This window comes from Notechis scutatus, chromosome 2 (genome assembly GCF_049901735.1).
Source record: "Notechis scutatus isolate UNSWTSFEM ecotype Mainland chromosome 2, rNotScu1.2, whole genome shotgun sequence".
NCBI classification, from domain to species: domain Eukaryota; kingdom Metazoa; phylum Chordata; class Lepidosauria; order Squamata; family Elapidae; genus Notechis; species Notechis scutatus.
Genome location: NC_142010.1, coordinates 47347789 through 47366141, shown reverse-complemented (window position 1 = coordinate 47366141; position 18353 = coordinate 47347789). Strand labels below are relative to the sequence as shown.

Here is an 18353-nt window from a genome sequence, read left to right as displayed (position 1 = left end):
AGAAACTTAAAACTGGCCACTTGCTCCACTTGGTCTCCATTGATAAGTAAGGGCTGGACGTCTGATCTGTTCCTTCTATAATCCACTATTAGCTCCTTGGTCTTATTTGTGTTGAGGACCAAGTTATTGTCTCCACACCATGAAAGCAACTGGTCCACCTCATCTCAGTAGGCAGACTCATCCCACCCACCCCGGAGATAAATCCCACCACTATTGTATCATCTGCAAATTTAGCAATAGTATTACTATTGTATTCTACCTGCCACAATGTACTCCCAAATGATACATATTGGGAATTTTAACCCAAAAACAATTTATCCCAAAGCTAAAAGAGAATTTGGCTATGGAAAAGGTAAAGAAGCGACCAGAAATTTAGATACAACCGAAAGAGAGTCATCAGTTATGCTAAGTATTTGAGTAACTCTTTCACTGGAGATGAGGAAAGGCTTAGGTGAGATTAAAAAGAAGGCAGGAAAGTAGACAGATTTCTAATTAGGGAAACGAAAAGAGAATGAAAAGTACATATTGCCTTGGGTCAAAGAGGCAGGAGAAAGCTTTCTGATGGTTAGACAGGAAACAGAATGAGAGAAGGAAGTAAGGTTTAAAACACTACTGTTTTAAAAGGCTGAGTTAGGGTGAATGGTCTTTTGTAACAGGGATGCAGAGTTTTTTGGGATCGGAATACCAGAGTTGGATAAGTTAACAATCAATATTCACTGGGTGAAATCACTTGGGTTTTAGGCAACCCGCTGCAAGTTATCTATGAAAAGACTGGAAAAAGATTGTGACAGAGTGGGTTTTTGATGGCTAGCCAAGACCAGAAAAGTTTCCTCACCTGCCTCTTCTCTCTTTCCAACCCTCTTATAAGGCACTAAGCTTGGTGGCAGTAATGAGACCATCATGCTGAACAAGGGACATACAGTATATTTTGAGAACTGCCTGGTTGAAGGAGCTCTCAGGGCAGAAAATAAAAATATAACTACCTACCATGTAAAGTGCTTTTTTAAAAAAAATAAAAAAAAAGTTGTTCAAAAGAGTTATGATTTTATTTTCTCCACAAAGGCAATTAGTACAAAAATGTAGAATTCATATTATTAATCAAAACAGCATATATCTATATTGCAATCAGGTATGCTAATGGGAGCCCTAAATATTACAGCCTTAAAGTTGCCATTTTTCCATTTAGTGAATAGCCATGTTTCTCTTGAATCAGACGTATATTCCAAAAGTCTTCAATTAAAATTAATTTCAAGAAAGCAGAGGCAAGAAATAAAATAAATAAAAATATTTTTTTTTTAAAAAAAAAGGAAGGCAGAGGCAAGAATTCCTTTAGAAGTCAGAGGTTTGGATAGCAACAAGAAGAATTCAAGACTGGCTTCCAAGTTATTGGATTAAACATCCAGGTTAATTTTTAGTTAATTTCTTCAACCCTATCCATATATTAAGTTAAAAGCAAGTTAAAAGCAATTATCAAAAGTCAACACAAATTTGTCAAGAGCAAGTCTTGCTATATCATATATTTTTTTCAATTACCTTTCTAAATTTCTAAATGTAGATGTACTACATACCAGTTTTTGCAAAGCATTGAAAAAGTAATCCATTACATTTTTATTAGCAAGCTAGCTAAGTGTGGGTTAGGTGGATTGGACAGTTGGCTTTTAAGTATATGACAATTAAGTTGACACTTGGCTCAAAAATTCCTTAAGTGTTCCTCATCAAATTGATGTCAAATGGGATTCATTTGTAGACCTTGTACTATACCAAGGGAGGTAGGGAAGTGTGAATAAATATATAAGTGTGTGTGTGTGTGTCTGTAAATAAAACCACTCATATTTTATTGAATTTCTTAATACAATATCATGACTCCTGCTGGGTTTTTAACCCCTGAGAAAAACAACTGGAGAACTAAGAAGTCTGTAAAAGTGACATAAGGCAGATTTTACATCTTGGAAGGCCCACTGAGACGTATTCACTGAGGTAAAATACAAGCAAAGATGGAGGGAATTAGGATTGTTTTCTAATAACTGTCCATAATAATAAAATACCACAAATTTGCTTGAACACGGAGTATGGTTAGCTTTGAGAAGTAAGACAAAAAAGCAAATAAGAAAGGGAATGTTATCCAGTTTAAAACAGGTTGCTTCAGGTTACTCTCAAATGAACCCTTAACTGTGTAAATAGAGCGCTTGATTTTTAACTAAATCTTGAAGTAGTTCCAGTAACCAAAAGTCTTGTGGGAAAGGCTGGCGCCAGAGTAAATATTCTCATGCAAGTGGTTAATGGTTTACATGTCATTAGATATCTCTGATAACCACAGAATTTGAGCCTTCAATTTTTCAGAATGATAAACCCCAGAAAAGAAAAACATCATTGTGGGTCCAGTACAGGAATCCTCCCCCAGTCTCTGCCTGCCAGCAATAAAATGGAATTTGGACAATTCGGAAAAACATAGCAGACTTTCTCTTGTCTCATTCCTTTGCTTTTTCAAAAGGCAACTGGGCTTTGTTTTTCCTTGAAGAAGTTTTGCTTCTCATCCAAGAAGCTTCTTCAGTCCTGACTGAATGATAGAGAATGGAAGGATTTATATTCCTTGCAATCATCTGGTCATTAGCGCTCTATCTGAGAGAAGAACCGAAGAAGTTTTTTGGATGAGAAGCAAAACATCTTCAAGAAAAAACAAAGTCCAGTTGCTTTTTGAAAAAGCACCTTTGGGACAACCATGGCCTGGATGACTGAGAATCTCTACAGACATTTAGACATTCTTATGCCAGGCATGTGGGGAACTCCATTCTTTTGATACTAGTGGCACATAAAAGCTGCTTCTCTTGTCACCATTGGAGACTGCCTTATACTTGGTCAGTCGTGACTTTTTATGGTTTTACACAGCTTCTCTGGAGATGGAAGGACAAACCTTAGCACTTCTCATTAAGCTGTTATCTAAGTCAGCGTTGTTCTAAGGAATTAGGAGGAGAGGCTGAATCCTCACAGGAGGACCCTTGATGCTATGGGTTTAATGGAATGGTCTACTTCCTACTATTTGATGCTCAAATACAGTGAAGCAACCACTGTATTTTCTTTAACTGTTTTTTTAAAATAAAATAAAATACAAGGATCACAAGAGATTATCCCACAAACTTACTATGAAACAGTGGTGGGATTCAGCCAGTTCGTACTGCTTTGAGCGAACCGGTTGTTAAATTACCCGCTCCCGCTATCAAACTGGATTCTGGGTGATATGCTGTGTTGCAATGAGAAAGGGCAATGGAGCAGCTGGTGTGAGGGAAGGAGAAGGCCACTTTCCCTCTTTTTTCTCTCTGTTATTCCTCCTTCCCACATGCCGACTGTTGCCCATTTCTCCATTACAGCACAGTATAGCACCCAGGATTCACTTTAATAGCGGGAGGGGTAATTTAACAACTGGTTCGCCCAGGGTCAGGTTGGCAGTCGTGGGAGGCTCGTCCCACATGTGCAGCAGCTGGAGGACCAGGATGGGCCACACCTCCCACGACAGCCAACCTGACCCTGGACGAACCGGTTGTTGAATTATCTGAATCCCACTACTGCTATGAAACCATTATTCAGCATGCACATATTGGCACACACACCTTATGCAGCTCAAGAGGAGTCGGAGACATGATTTCTTGAATCTCATCCTTTATTGTCTTTATCTCCAAATTCTTGTCATTCTTAGTTGGGGTCACATTGTTGTTGTCCTGCACTTCACCTGAGCTTTTCGGGTTGCTTTTCCTTGCTGGGCTCAGTCCTGACTGATTCACAGAGTTTCTGGGCAATTTGCCCCCATCAAGGCTCAGATTATGTACACTGCCAGACATGATGGATGCCTAAAGGAAACAAAAACAAAAGAAAAACAATAGAATGGGATCAGACATTACAAGAAAAACAGTAAACAGCTCAATCCAAGAATCTCCAAGACCGTCCCTACTCACAAGACACCAGAATATAAACTGACAGAAAACATCACTCCTTACTAGCACTGATGTTATTACCTAGTTAGGGTAATGAAACATCTACAAGAAAATAAGAAAGCTCAGAGAACACCAAGGACCCCTCATTTCAATCCTGGGCTACAAACATTCTCCTTTATTGATATTGCAAGAAAAATGACGTCTTCTGGATTTCATGTTGATATAAAAATGGGCAAAACCTGGATGTTTGATGGTGTTACACATATCACCGCAGGATGGAAGTTGTTCCAACTAAAGCTGCCTTCTGCAATTGACTGATGGTGTATTTGTCAATGCCTATGGTGTTCAAGTCGTGCTCCAGTTGTTTGGGACTGTACCCAAGGTGCCTATTACTATTGGTATTACCCTTGCTTGCCTATGCCATAGTCGTTCTATTTCTGTTTGAGGTCTTTGTATTTTGTTATCTTCTCCAGTTCTTTCTCTTCTCTTCTGCTGTCTCCAGGCACTGCCACATCCACTATCCAGACTTTTTTTGTCTTTCTTATTGACAACTGTTAAGTCCAGGGTGTTATGTGGTAGGTGTCTGTCTGTCTGTCTGTCTGTCTGATGATGATTATTAAGAAGCCTAAGGAAAGGATCAAAGGAAGGTCATAGTGAATTCTTTGTCACTATGAGGTAGTCAAGAACTGCTTAGCAATAACAGAAAAACCAGTTATTCTAAGTAACAGGGAGTGGTTTAGATGAGTGCATGTCTGAAAATAACTGAACAGCAAATTCAAATGAAAAAGCATGTACTCAATGACAATGCTCATGAATAGTGTAGGGAATGCTGACAGAAGTAACAGGAGGGAGAATAGAGTCAAGAAGTTCACCAGAAAACTTCTGATCAAGGCTGTCTACTTGCTGCACACCATCTTCCTTTACTCCACATCAAAGCCTGGCAGCCTGGTTGTGGGGTGGTATGTATGTTTCTGTGCCTGAGTAGGAATTGAATGTTAAAACTACAGAAATAAACAGAATATTTTTGTTGCTTATTTCTTGCATCTCGTATCTACTGTTGCCCCCTAACCTTTTATGGCATTCGTCCCTAGGTGCAACTGCCTCTGTATCTTGATGTGGAAAGAAAGAAGGCTTAGCACAGTCTCCTGGAATTCCCTTGTTATTGTCAGCTCCTTTGATGCCATGAGAATCTCCAGGGCAACCCTTCACATTTCCATTAAGAGTTTTCTCTCTGTGGAACACACAGACCAGTATCAGACATTCTATGAGGCATTTTTCTTAGTCCTACATGGAGTAGTCCTTGAGATGGTAACATTAACAGGAGGGGTAGGAAATTGCAATATTACCAACCTGTCTGCTTTTTACAAAGTTATAGATTAGTGCTGGGGTCTGCTGTTTCTAGTTTATCCAAGCATTTTTTTTTTTTAAAAAAAAAACATGTTTGTAGGGTTCTTTGTTCCTGTTACTTATCATGCTGGACTGTAGTTAGTCATTTGCAAAAGGGGATTCATTTGAAAACTGGTTCACTGAAGCCCAAAAATACCATTGTAGCATTGTGGGTACTAAAATACGGGAAACTGACAATACGAATAAATCTTCAGAGCTGTTACAAATGTTAAGTCCACCTTGAGTTAAATATAACTGTGATCTCACAAAAGCAACAAAAAAACAAATGTACAAATAGGGAATGCAGTGATGAAGATCCCAAACTACACTTTCATTGGGCTGGAAAGCATTTGGCCCCAATCTTCTGTGTTTATATGGCAAGTGGTGCATAAAGTAAATCAATGAGCAAATCAATACTTGAAGGGAGTTTTTTTTTTTTTTTTTTTTTACAAAATTTAGTTTTAAGAAAACTTTTAAAATAGAGGGGATGAGAAGATATACACAAAGACACCCACAAGGCACCCATAATCATTATTTTGTTTACTTAAAAAGGTGTCATGTTCCAAACAAGTCTCATATTTTTCAAGCCATAAAACATTGGGAAGGAATGTTGGTTTAATTGGCGGGCCCCTGCATTTTCTGAACATCCATTTCATGGTCCATGATGGCAGAAAGTGTGAGAAGGACTACTTTACGCTCAGAAACCAAGCGTACCTGTAAGTTACTTAAAACCTTACTTTGAAGGGAAACACACAATTGTTTGGACCACTATGCAGAGTACAGGTAATCCTCAACTTATGACCAGAATTGAGCCCAAAATTACTCTTGCTAAGTAAGATAATTCTTAAGCGAATTTTTCAACCTTGCTTGCCATAGTTGTCAAGTGAATCACTGCAGTTGTTAAGTTAGCAACATGGTTGTTAAATGAATCAGGCTTCCCCACTGAGCTTGCTTATCAGAAGGTGATCCCATGGTCCCAGGATACTCAACCGTCCTAAATCTGAGTCAATTGCCAAGCGTCTGAATTTTGATTGTGTGACCATGGGAATGCTTCAATGCCCATAAGTGGGGAAAATGCTTTTAGGATAGAATAGAATAACCGAGTTGGAAGGGACCTACACCACTTCAGACAAATGGTTGTCCAACATCTTTTTAAAAACTTCCAGTGTTGGAGCATTCACAACTTCTGGAGGCAAGTTGTTCCACTGGTTAATTGTTCTAACTGTCGGGAAATGTCTCCTTAGTTCTAGGTTGCTTCTCTCCTTGATTAGTTTCCACCCACTGCTTCTTGTCCTGCCCTCAGGTGCTTTGGAGAAGAGCTTGACTACCTCTTCTTTGTGGCAGCCCCTGAGATATTGGAACACTACTATCATGTCTCCCCTAGTCCTTCTATTCATGAGACTAGACATACCCAGTTCCTGCAACCGTTCTTCATATGTTTTAGCCTCCAGTCCCCTAATCATCTTTGTTGCTCTTCTCTGCACTCTCTGCTCTCTTTTTTTTCAATGCCGTTGTCATTTTGAACAGTCCTTACATGAACTGCTGTAAATCGAGGACTACTGTACTTGTAAAGGTAATACAAGTTGTTGGTCCTCCCTTTGCTCTCTGCTCTCTACACCATGGGTTGAGACATGCTCACAAGCACAAAGGGGGAAAAAATGTTAGGCACAGCCGTTTTTCAAAGATTCATTACCTCAATCTCCCTCAAAAGTTCCGATTGGCCGCATGTTTCCAAGTCCTCCAAAGCTTCTCCAAAAACGCGCCAAAAATTATCCTCATGTGGCATCTCAAGGCCATTTTGGCGGGTGGGATATCTGTTGTAACGTAGGAACCAAAGATTGTCAGCACTCTTCTGGAGCAGGATGGAAGCTTCAAGGCTACAGCAATTGGCTCGCCAGTAAAAGCAGAGACTTGGCAGAGTCTTCATATACAAAAGCAAACAACATGAATTTTTCAGGCAAGAAAGAGTCCAAATACAGAACCTCCATGCAACTTTCACTAACGGGGCAAAAGTCCTTCAAAAGGAAGAATTAAACTGGAGTAGCAATGCCAAGTTCAAGAGGGTAAATTAAGAAGTGCCTGTAGGAAGATTGTAGGTTTAGGAAGACGTGGTAGGGTTTTTTTTTTTTTTTTTTTGTGAAATAGAGAAGTAAAAGGAAAAAAAAGATGCATGATGGATAAACCAGGAGCCTCAGAGACTGTTAGTACAAAGGCGGATGGGACAGAATTCAGATCTGAGACACAGAACACCTGAGAAGAGAGAGAAAAACACAGAGGGTAACGGACATGGTGAAAAAATGGTAAATACATCAGGTCTCATGGGGAGCATATCATGTAAAAAAGATGTATATAAAAATGATTTTTTCTAGATTAGACAAGCAATTAAATGCAGGTTGTCCTCGACTTACAACCACAATTGAGCCCAAAATATATGTTGCTAAGTGAGACAGTTAAGTGATTTTTGCCCCATTTTACAACCTTTCCTGCCACAGTGAATCACTGAAATTATTTAGGTAGTACCAGGGTTGTTTACATTGACAATTGTTGTGAAGTGAATCTGGTTTCCCCATTGACTTTGCTTTTCAGAAGATCTCCCAAAAGAGATCACATGACCCTGGGATCCTGCAACCGTCATAACTATGAGCCAGTTGCCAAACATTTGAATTTTGATCACATAACCATGGGGATGGCGCAACGGTCATAAGTGTGAAAAACTTTTTACAGTGCCGTTGTAACTTCAAACGGTTCGTAAATGAACTGTCGTTAAGTTGAGGACTACCTGTAATCACCACGGCTTCATACAGAAGGCTGATTAGGGCCTGTATGTAAAAACCACATAGGTTTCAATTCTTATGTTCATTGTTCAGGATTTTTATTTCCAACAGTTTATACCTCAAAACTATGGTGAAAAGTATATTCTGGTAGAGCAGAAAAAGTTGTGCTTATTGTTATCCATCCCTCTTCAAAAATAAATAAATAGGTGGGTAACTCAGCAACCCCTAGTCCAATCATCCGAGGTAACTTTCCCACGTGCATTCTCACAGGTGTTTGGGCTGCAGCTCCCAGAATTCCTAGCCATCATCCTCAATGGCTGGCAGGGGAATTCTGGAAGCTGTAGTTAACAAAACCAGTCAACACCAGTTTGGATGAGGCAGAATAAATAAATAAATAAATAAAATAATTAAATTAAATAATTAAACAAATAAACAAACAAATAAATAAATAAAACCCAACTAGGATATTAGAATATGGAATAACCAAGAAGGGCTAAGAACTACCAAGGGCAAACAGCCCCATGGCTAAGATGTGTCTTAAGATACTCTGTTCTTTTGGGGACAAAGCCACTCCCAATATGTAGTTCCCCTCAGATTCGGTTACACTGTAATATACCAAAATATACAGCTGGAACTGGGCAAACAAACAGGACCAGATTTAATTCTTGAGGGCTTGAAAATTGAGAGGCAGAAAGAAAGGGAAAGAAAGAAATTCTAGCTGTCCCCAAATTGTATTGTAATGTTTTACTTTTTACTCTCTTCTAAGAGATAAGAGGCTGCCATTTCCTAGAAAGAAAGAAAGAAAGAAAGAAAGAAAGAAAGAAAGAAAGAAAGGAAGGAAGGAAGGAAGGAAGGAAGGAAGGAAGGAAGGAAGAAAGAAAGAAAGAAAGAAAGAAAGAAAGAAAGAAAGAAAGAAAGAAAGAAAGAAAGAAAGAAAGAAAGAAAGAAAGAAAGGCCTTACATTTAAGAAGAATTGTGCCAAAGAAAGCAAAATCTTTTCTGCAACCCTAACATGAGATGAACTGGACTTCAGTGCCAGGAAAAGCAAGGAGCTTTGATTCACCTGGGTAAACAAACAATCTTTACTTTAGTCAGTTTTCTAAGCCAGAGAAACCAAACAGCAAGCCCTGGCATTCTTCCTCCAAGACACCCCAGACCAGATTTAGGCGTCGTTTCTTAGTTTTGATTGAAAGGGAAAACAGGAATTACAAATAAACTAAAGTCATGAAATGGTTTTGGAAATCCATGCCAAGGGTATGATTATTGTTTTAATTGTTTAACACTACAAAAAACTGTGACACAAATAGACAGAATGTTGAACTGAGATTTTTAAAAAAACGTTTTATGCCACTGCCTTTTGTTGTCCTTGTAACAGCCTCAATTCAATCTCTTTCTCCCACCACCCTCCAATCCTTAGTTATGGAGTTCTTTTGTCTCAGACTGCCTTTGTCTTCATGTCCATCCACCATGTTGGCATTTCAGAATTCCACCTCAAAGATTTATGATCCAAACAATTTGAGGCCCTTTGGCTGAAGACCATTCTTAAATGGAGTATCCTCAAGATATCAAAACCAATTCTATCTCCTTGGCAGCTTCAAGCAATTGAACCAACAAGACTTTGAAAACTGGATAAAAATAAAACCAGGTAACATAATTTAATCTCGATTCTAGAAGTCTCTCTGCTATTGTATATAGAGAGCACTGCAGTTGACAAGGATGACTGGAAGTTAGCTTTCAGTATGGGGACATTGCTTTGCACGTGTGGTTCTAAGTGTACTACATTTTCTTTACATAAACAAACAAGTGGAAAATAGATAATTTTAGACATATAACCATGAAATCTGAATAATTTTAACACTGGGACAAAGACGTCACAAGATGTGGTCAGAAAAGTCAAGATGGGGGCCATGACAATGTGAGCAGGACTTCACCCATTTTTTGGGTGTGACACATACAAAAAAACAACAACCCAGGTGGAGCTTTAATCCCATTGTTGTGGCTGCCATCTTGACTTTTTGAGCCATACCTGGCAGACACCCTTGCAGCTGACCATTACAGTCTAGATGCTCCAAGATCAGATGTAGAACACTGAATAACAAGAGTATCTTTATCCAAGCAATATGCCAGAATAGAAACTGGAACATTGAAAGGAGGCCAAATGTTGACTTCAGAACATCAAGTGCATTTTATTCCACACAAACTGGAGTGAAGACAAGAGGGAGGTAAATGACAAAAGCACCATTTGTCTCTTTTGGACATTTTGCATTGTGATGATAAGATGCTGCTTTCATCATTTTGCCGAAACCAATGGATTTTGAGGATGCTTATGGCTGCTGTTCCACTTGCAACCTCCATTGTGTTCACAAAACACAAACACAAGTTTAGTTCTGTGTAATGTATTCCATTTTCAGAAAAGTAGAAATAGATCTAAGCACTTTAGAGATAAATTCACTATACTGCTGATTATCATCTTTGTGGAGGTAAAAACATTCATATTGATAGAAATCCATGAATGTAAGAATGTGATGAAATTCTGATTGGCATGAACAATAGAGGCCCTAATTGGAAGGCAGTATTCAGCTTCTTACAGTAATTGTTGACCTCTTTCACCCACAGGGATCATTAGACATCATCTTTCGGGGGGAAATGTCTTTTCACAGCACTGTACATTTGAAAAAAGCCAAGCCAATTGATATGCAACTGTGTTAATAAAAATCTGTTTGTGCCTCTAACAGCATATGTCTTTAAGGGCACACAGTATATGGAGGTTCTTGAAAGTAGAATGCAGTGATTCCCTTGGAAGCAAATTTCCATCATTTCATGAGAATTACTGGATTCTGAATTGTTAATTCCTTTTCACTTAATGAATGTTCGGATGTTTCACCCTCCTGCGCATGTACACATCACAACTTTTCACTGATGTTTCCTATCAACTTTTAATTCAGCAAAGCCACTACTTTTAAATGCTTTCATAATCATTTGTGCTGACAGTGAGAATTAGAGTTTGGAGTAGAAGAGGGTCATTGAAAGCCTATTCCATTGCAATGAATCCTTTCAATTACACTTAAAACAAGCATGCCCGGATGTTTGATTCCTGCAATAGATAGCAATATGCATTCATTTCTCCCCTGTCCTTCCCCCCAAAAGAGCCGGACATACCTGCTCGGCTTCTCCCAGTCTTCCTCATTGAAACCGCCATGTGTAAAAGGGTAGCTCTTCCTGGAGTCTCCAGGAGGGGTGCTGCTTTTCTGCCTGCTGGATCTCCATTCATGGGGGTGAAGTGCAATGCCGACAGCCTGAGGCAAGTAGGTACCTACTGGAATTGGGGAAGCGGGGAAAGATGACAAGAAAAGGAAGGAGATTATTTGATTGCTACGGCTAGGAAAATTATACTGGATGAGAAGTCCATTGCTATGTTTTCATTCATGGAATGGCTTCTTGTCAGCAAATTGGAAATGAAGTGTGGGATTGACCTGAACACTACAAAAAGCTCCTCTTGTCTCTTAAAGAAATGTTAAATACGCTGGAGAGCTGTGAAAGTGAAAAAATGTTCCAGCCAAGCCAGACAGGATTTTCTCCAGCAAAGCATCTACAGGAAGATTCTACTACTACTACTACTACTACTACTACTACTACTACTACTACTACTACTACTAACAACAACAACAACAACAACAATAATAATAATCTGAAAGTGATTATGAGTTGACTGTAAAAATCTTGCCCTGCTAGCAGCTACTATGACTTCCTGTAGCAACGACTATGATTGACTTGTTGTAATCTTATATTACCTTAAAAGCTTTTAATAACAGGATGGGAATCTGATCCTTTCGCTACTAGACATACTGGTTGGGACTGGGGTGAGGGGTGGTGGTGGAGGGAGGATCTACATCATACTTGCCTTAATAATACTTGACTCAACCCGTCCCTCAGTTCAATAACAATCCAGGATTGTTCCAAAGGATCAGAAAGTGGTGGGAGGGCGGGAGAGGATTAAATAACTAGCTAGCCGACCAGACAATTTCCTATTTGTTCAAAACTGAAGTGAACTGATTTATTTAAGTATTCATCATTGCTAAGGAATGGGTTTATTACTACCAGAAAGGTTTTAAGGAAACTTTCTCAGGATCGGATTGCAAAACTGGAGGGGGGGGGGAGGGAATATGCCTGGACTCAAGATAATAATGAAAAAGCAGGGAAGCAACGTTGAGAAAAATACAAAAACAGAAGGATGCAAAATGATGATGAGGCAGAAAATGCCATTTTCAGCTGAGTTGGCTCCTCATTCTGCTACAACTTGTGATGGGGAGCATTCCGAAGCATGTGTTTTCTTCCCCTAGTGTATATGTTGTCCATTTATTTGCTCATGGTACACAATGTCCCGCTGAAAAAATGTTTAAGTCTGTTAGTTAATGTTAGAAAGTTGTTGACGGAGGGATCTGTGGAGAGGAGATTTTTTTTTAAAAAAAGTCAAGAGAGTCACCATAACTATGCAATCAAAGCTCTGCTCCTCTTTTGTGCAATTTGCTCATTTCTGCCAGGATTTCAAGGCAACAAAATACGCTTCATATTCTTTTCCAATGATGTTTCCAGAAAAATAATTATGTGAAGTAGGGAAGGAAAGTAGCTAGGGCAGGGGTGTCAAACTTGCGGCATCACATTTTTCTCATGTGATGTATCCTGACTTTTCCCCCCTTCGCTAAAATGGGGATGGGCGTGGTCAGAGCATGACTCACCCGGCCTGCGGCCCTCAAGTTTGACACCCCTGACCTAGTGGGATTTTATGGTTTGGAATGAACTTTTAACCTTCAGTTTTGGATTATTATATCCCATGTCCTAGCCCAGGGGTGCGGATGCACCGTACACAGGCCATGCCCACCCCAGCTCCACGAATGGGAAAAATGTCATGAAACATCATGTGATGGCAACATGATGCTGCAAGTTTAACACCCGTCTCCTAACCACATCACCTTGATCAGTTTTCTTTGGCAACTGGCTTGAAATGAGTGGAGGAATGCCATCCACAGCATTCCCAATACTTAGGATAGGGAGACTGCCAAAACAATTGTTCATTCCACATACAAACATCCATAAACAAAGTGTATATCTTTGTAGAATCAATCATAGCATCCATGAAAACAAGAGAAATTTATAGAATGGAATAATAAAAGATCCAGATTGAATTTGATATTGTGATTTGCATGCCTCATCACTGCATCCCAAATTGCGATAGTCAACAAAGAATTCTATATCCTAAAATTATTCTGACCTGGTCAAATAGAAAAAAAAAAGAGAACATTTCTTATCTTCTTGTCAAAAAAAGAGAAAAAAAGTACAGGCCAATTGCAGAATGTATTGTGCCGTGTATTCATCATGCCTAGTATTAATATCTATTTAGGTATGTATAACACACACCTCTTGTTTTCATCATTCCCCCATCTTCTATCATTCCCATCCACCATGACATTGTCACACTAGCTGGAAACTATGAGAATTGTAGTGCAATAAAATTGGAGAAAGGGCCAGCTACAGAAGACTAACCTTTGAAGGCATTCTGGTGAATGTATTACTTATACATTTGTAAAGTAAATATTATCCTTTGTTAAGCAATGTACTGAAATACACCCCATTGGCCAAGGCCATAGAAGAGAGTGCACACTGCTGCAGGTGCAATTTTGTGTGAGACCAGCACAAGTTGTCACGCTTGTATAAACCCTATAAACTTAATATACTCCTTTCCAACATTACTGGGGCAAATGGTCGCCATCTGTTGGGAATACAGGGAATTGATATTTGTTTGGTTATTTTGATAACCTTTATTTTAAGGTTTTGAGGGACCTACTTCACAATAATATCAATGGTAAGTACAGCAGGGATATGGTCAGTCTAGTCCAACAGACACATTGTTTTTTGAAAGACCCTCAAAAATCCACAACGTAGTTGTAGGATACAAATATCAGAAATGAATTGCAATAAAAGGGGTGTTGACGCACATACTCACACAAAGGAATAGGAAGTTCAACTCACCTTGGCTTCCATAGCCTGTGTCAATACCCGAACCATCCCAGGATTCCATAGCACTATCCACACTAGGGATTGTGGTAGAATACACCTCAGAGAGCTTGCTAGTTTTCTGAGACTCAGTCAAATCATCCTCTAGGTCACCAACCTCAGTCATATTCCCAGATTTTTGAGGAAAAGTCCCTGGAATCCAAAGAAAGATGCACAGGGAGGCACAAAAAGTTAGTGATATTCCTCAATGTGTTTGGTGTCTTTTATACGGTATGTTATTATGACAACGAACTAATGTGCATAAGCTCCACAGGGTGTGGGCCTAAGATCACATCTCACAGATGACACAGGATGCTTCGGTATTGCAGTAAGGTGAAAGAGCTTTTCCTTTTTTTCTTAACTCTTTTGGTCTCAACCTGTGTGCCATAATTGATCAGAAATGCACAAACAGCACTTTTCTAGAGTTAAAAATGTCTGCTGTCAATATGACTGTAGGTACATTTACTTACAATTGAGTGAAGTCAACTAGAAACTGATTTCTAGGTAAATGATTTTTACATATGATGATTGCATTTCTGAACATTTAAGCTAACATCATCTGAACAATTTGTTTTTAACCTTAGAATCTTTTCAAGCAACAAGACAAATATACATTTGTTATGAGGATGGATGAAGTTGTTTATGTTAACTCTACTGAAATGGCACTGAAAATTCCAATTTGGGATACTTCTGAAGTTGCACAAGAACACCTGACTTTTAAGAGTTTTTAAGAGGTGAAATGGAATTTTATAAACTTTAGCAAGACTTTTTGTGTTGTCTACTTCATGGTTGCAAATGGGGTTCTGGAGGGCTGCACCAATACTCTAGAAATATAGCGTTTTAAATCTGCTGCCTATTAAGAGCAGATAGATACAAAGAACAGAACCCACATTTTAAATAAATATTTATTTTATTTTCTACTTTTTTCTTTTCTCTATTCCTTCTTATGTAGTCACTATTTTACTTTCTTTCTTTTCTGAAATTTGAATTGTTGTCTTTAAAAAAATCTCATTTATAAAAACTATATGAGAGAGACAGAGAGGGAGGGAGAGAGAGAGAGAGAGAGAGAGAGAGAGAGAGAGAGAGGGAGGGAGGGAGAGAGACAGAGACAGAGAGACAGAGGAAGAGGGAGAGGGAGAGAAAGAATGAATGTGCATGCCCCAGTTTGGTGTAGTCATTAAAGGTATCAGACTAAAAATCGGGAGACAGTGAGTTCTAGTCACGTCTTAGACCGGGGTGTCAAACTTGAGGCCCATGGGCCAGATGCAGCCTGTGGGGTGCTTAGATTTGGCCCATGGGGCCATCCTGGAAACAACAAACAACCAGCCTGCAATGCCTCTGCCAGCAAAAACAGAGTTCTCCCAAGCTCCATTTTCGCTGGCAGAGGGCTGCAGGAGGCCACCACAGATGCGTCCCCGTAAGTGACATCGAGCTGGCCACTCCCTCCAGCCACTCCCACTCCCCGATGTGGCCCTCAATGAAATTGAGTTTGACATCTCTGCCTTAGGCACAAAGGTAGCTGGGTGACCTTGGGCCAGTCACTTTCTCTCAGCATTAGAGAGAATGTAATGGCAAACCCCTTGCCAACTACCGCAGCATTATGAAGTCAGAAGAAAGAAACTCTCTCTTCAGAGTCTGATATGTGATATTTGAGCATCGGATTTGACAGGGACCTAATCCTGTCTTTTTCTATAACTCAGTTCTCATCATCTTTCTTTCTTTTTTTTTTTTTTTTTTGGCGATATAATGCTGGATCAAAACAGGAGTGCTTGCTAAGTTTTGAAAAAGACAGGAAAATGTTACACCAAAAGAACGATAAATGTCCCTGGCTTTTTACATTAGAATTGAAATACATACATGTGCACTGTATGCAAATGATACAGCTTAGCACTTAGTCAGCTTCTTAAATGAGAACCTGAAGCAACTATATAATGATGACGTCGATCAGTGGATCACTGCTGCTCTGTGTTATTTTCCCCCACTCCTTGTTTTAAAGCACAATTTACCTGGGGGCCGCTGGAGGCAGAGTCTGGGTGAGACTGGGCCGCACATAGAAGTGTTTAGCCAGCTAGCGACGCATGGAGAATGCATTAATAATATACTTTCATATCACGGTGTGGGCCACAGGATATCGTCCTGCGGGCCGCAATTGGCCCGCGGGCCGCGAGAATGAGACCTCTGTTTTAAAGAAATCCTCCAAGGAGCTTTTAATGCTCTACAAACCAAGAGTGCAGTGCCTTGAGCTGTTGAGTGTGCATTTTTCAATGTTCCACCAATATTATCTCATTGATCTGAATTGTTCTTTTACTACTCATCAAAATAACAAAAAATTCATTTTCTTTATGGTTATGAAATACATCACATCTCTTCTAAAGAACATTTAGAGTCACTTGGCTGAGATGAGCGCCTATAGAAATTGAATAAATAAATAAATTAAAGGCAAGAAAACTTGTATGAGAGAAAAACATTGCATTACACTTTCTTTTAAAGGTTCAGAGAAAGTGTGAAATTCAGAGAAAAAAAAACACCCTTTTCTCTGCATCCTTAAGGGACAGGCATATAGGTAGTCCTCAATGGATGACCACAATTGAGCCCAAAATTTGTGTTGCCAAGCGAGACACTTGTTAAATGAGTCTTTCCTGATTTTATGATCTTTCTTGCCACAGTTGTTAAAGTGAATCTTGTTAAATTAGTAACCTGGTTGTTAAGTGAATCTGGATTCCTCATTGACATTGCCTGTCAGGTCACAAAAGGCAATCACATGACACTGCAACCATCATAAATATGAGCCAGTTGCCAAGCATCTGAATTTTGATCACACAACCATGAGGATGCTTTAATGGTTTTAAGCAGAGGTGGTATTCAGCAGGTTCTGACCAGTTCTGGAGAACAGGTAGTAGTTTGGAGAACTGGCAAATATCACCTTTGACTGGCCCCGCCCCCATCTATTCTCTGCTTCGCAAGTCCCAGCTGATTGGCTGGGTCTTCTTTTGTTGTCCTTCACAGGAGAACGGAGCTGGAAAGCAGGTTAGTAGGGAGGGGAGGGAATGGGTTTTTGTGGTGTCCTTCCCTCAGGAGTGAGGAGGGAATGGAGATTTTACAGTATCCTTCCCCTGCCATGCCCACCAAGCCACGCCCACCAAGCCAAGCCACATCATGCATACCAAGCCATGCCTACAGAACTGGTAGTATTTTTTTTTTTAATTCCACCACTGGTTTTAAGTGTGAAAAACCAGCATAAGTTTTTCCCCCCAGTGATTTCGTAACTTCAAATGGTCACAAACAAACTTATAAGTAGAGGACTACCTGTAATTTAGAGCAATATTGATTTAAACCAATTAATTAACAAAATTAAAAACTTACTTTCGGTTTGCTTTTTGATCTTTAGCGTTACTGTCTCTCCAGCCATTTGGAGTAGATGAATGGCTTCACTCAGGGGCTTCCCTTTAAGGCTGACATTATTAATAGCTAATATCCGGTCTCCTATGTGGATAGCTCCAGTTCTAAGGAAAAAGTAAAGGAAACTTCAGCTGTGATGCATGGCAGCAATTTCATTTAAAAATCCATCCATCTACTGTGAATTATAAGACAGAGAATACTATGGACATCCGAAGAAAAATATGAAAATAAAATCTGATATATAGATTTCCAGCCATTCATCATTTCCGTGATTTACATATATTGGGAAGAGACATTCTACTGTGTACATATTCTTACAATTCACATTAATAAGATAATAACCAAGAAATAATCCAACAACTTGATATCAGGAATGAAATTGGTTAAAGTCTTATAAGAGTACATTGATTTTAGCCTGGAGATTATTTATTTATTTATTTTGACCATACCTTAAGAAAGAACCTAGAATTGGATGAAATGTCAAGATCTCATAATGGTTTGGCCATTTTTATTTTATTTTTAAAAGGGCTTCAAACTTAGTTTTAGGATGCTTGGGATGGGGCTAAAGACTGCTGTGAGCAGAAGTGTAAAACCTGAGTTCATTGAGGGCCGCATCAGAGTTAGGTTTGACCTTGGGGACCAGGGTGGGTGTGGCCCGCTTGATATCACTCATGTCAGGGGTGCAATGTTATGGCCCTAGCATGCTGCCAGTGAAAACAGGCTCCTGTGTTCCATTTTCGGCCGCGACAGCCTCCTGCAGCCCTCTGCCAGCAAAAATGAAGCCCAGGTGGGCCATGTATCCCCCCCAGGCCCCATT

The 18353-nt window shown here is 39.5% G+C and overlaps 1 protein-coding gene across 7 annotated transcripts in view; it reads right to left on the bottom strand.

The window, feature by feature from the left end:
• GRIP2 (glutamate receptor interacting protein 2) overlaps positions 1–18353 on the bottom strand; it is a 513383-nt gene that overhangs the window by 9096 nt on the left and 485934 nt on the right. For 4 of the 7 annotated variants that reach the window (XM_087954659.1, XM_087954657.1, XM_087954661.1 and 1 more), the window contains exons 18-22: positions 17501–17640; positions 14114–14290; positions 11246–11402; positions 7006–7126; positions 3606–3842 (exon numbers count right to left, since the gene is read on the bottom strand). In XM_087954659.1, the coding sequence (XP_087810785.1) occupies positions 3606–3842; positions 7006–7126; positions 11246–11402; positions 14114–14290; positions 17501–17640 (832 nt within the window). Of the gene's footprint in view, positions 1–3605; positions 3843–5057; positions 5158–7005; positions 7563–11245; positions 11403–14113; positions 14291–17500; positions 17641–18353 lie in introns of those variants that run through there. The other 3 variants (XM_087954658.1, XR_015747498.1, XM_087954662.1) reach the window with 3 other exon arrangements.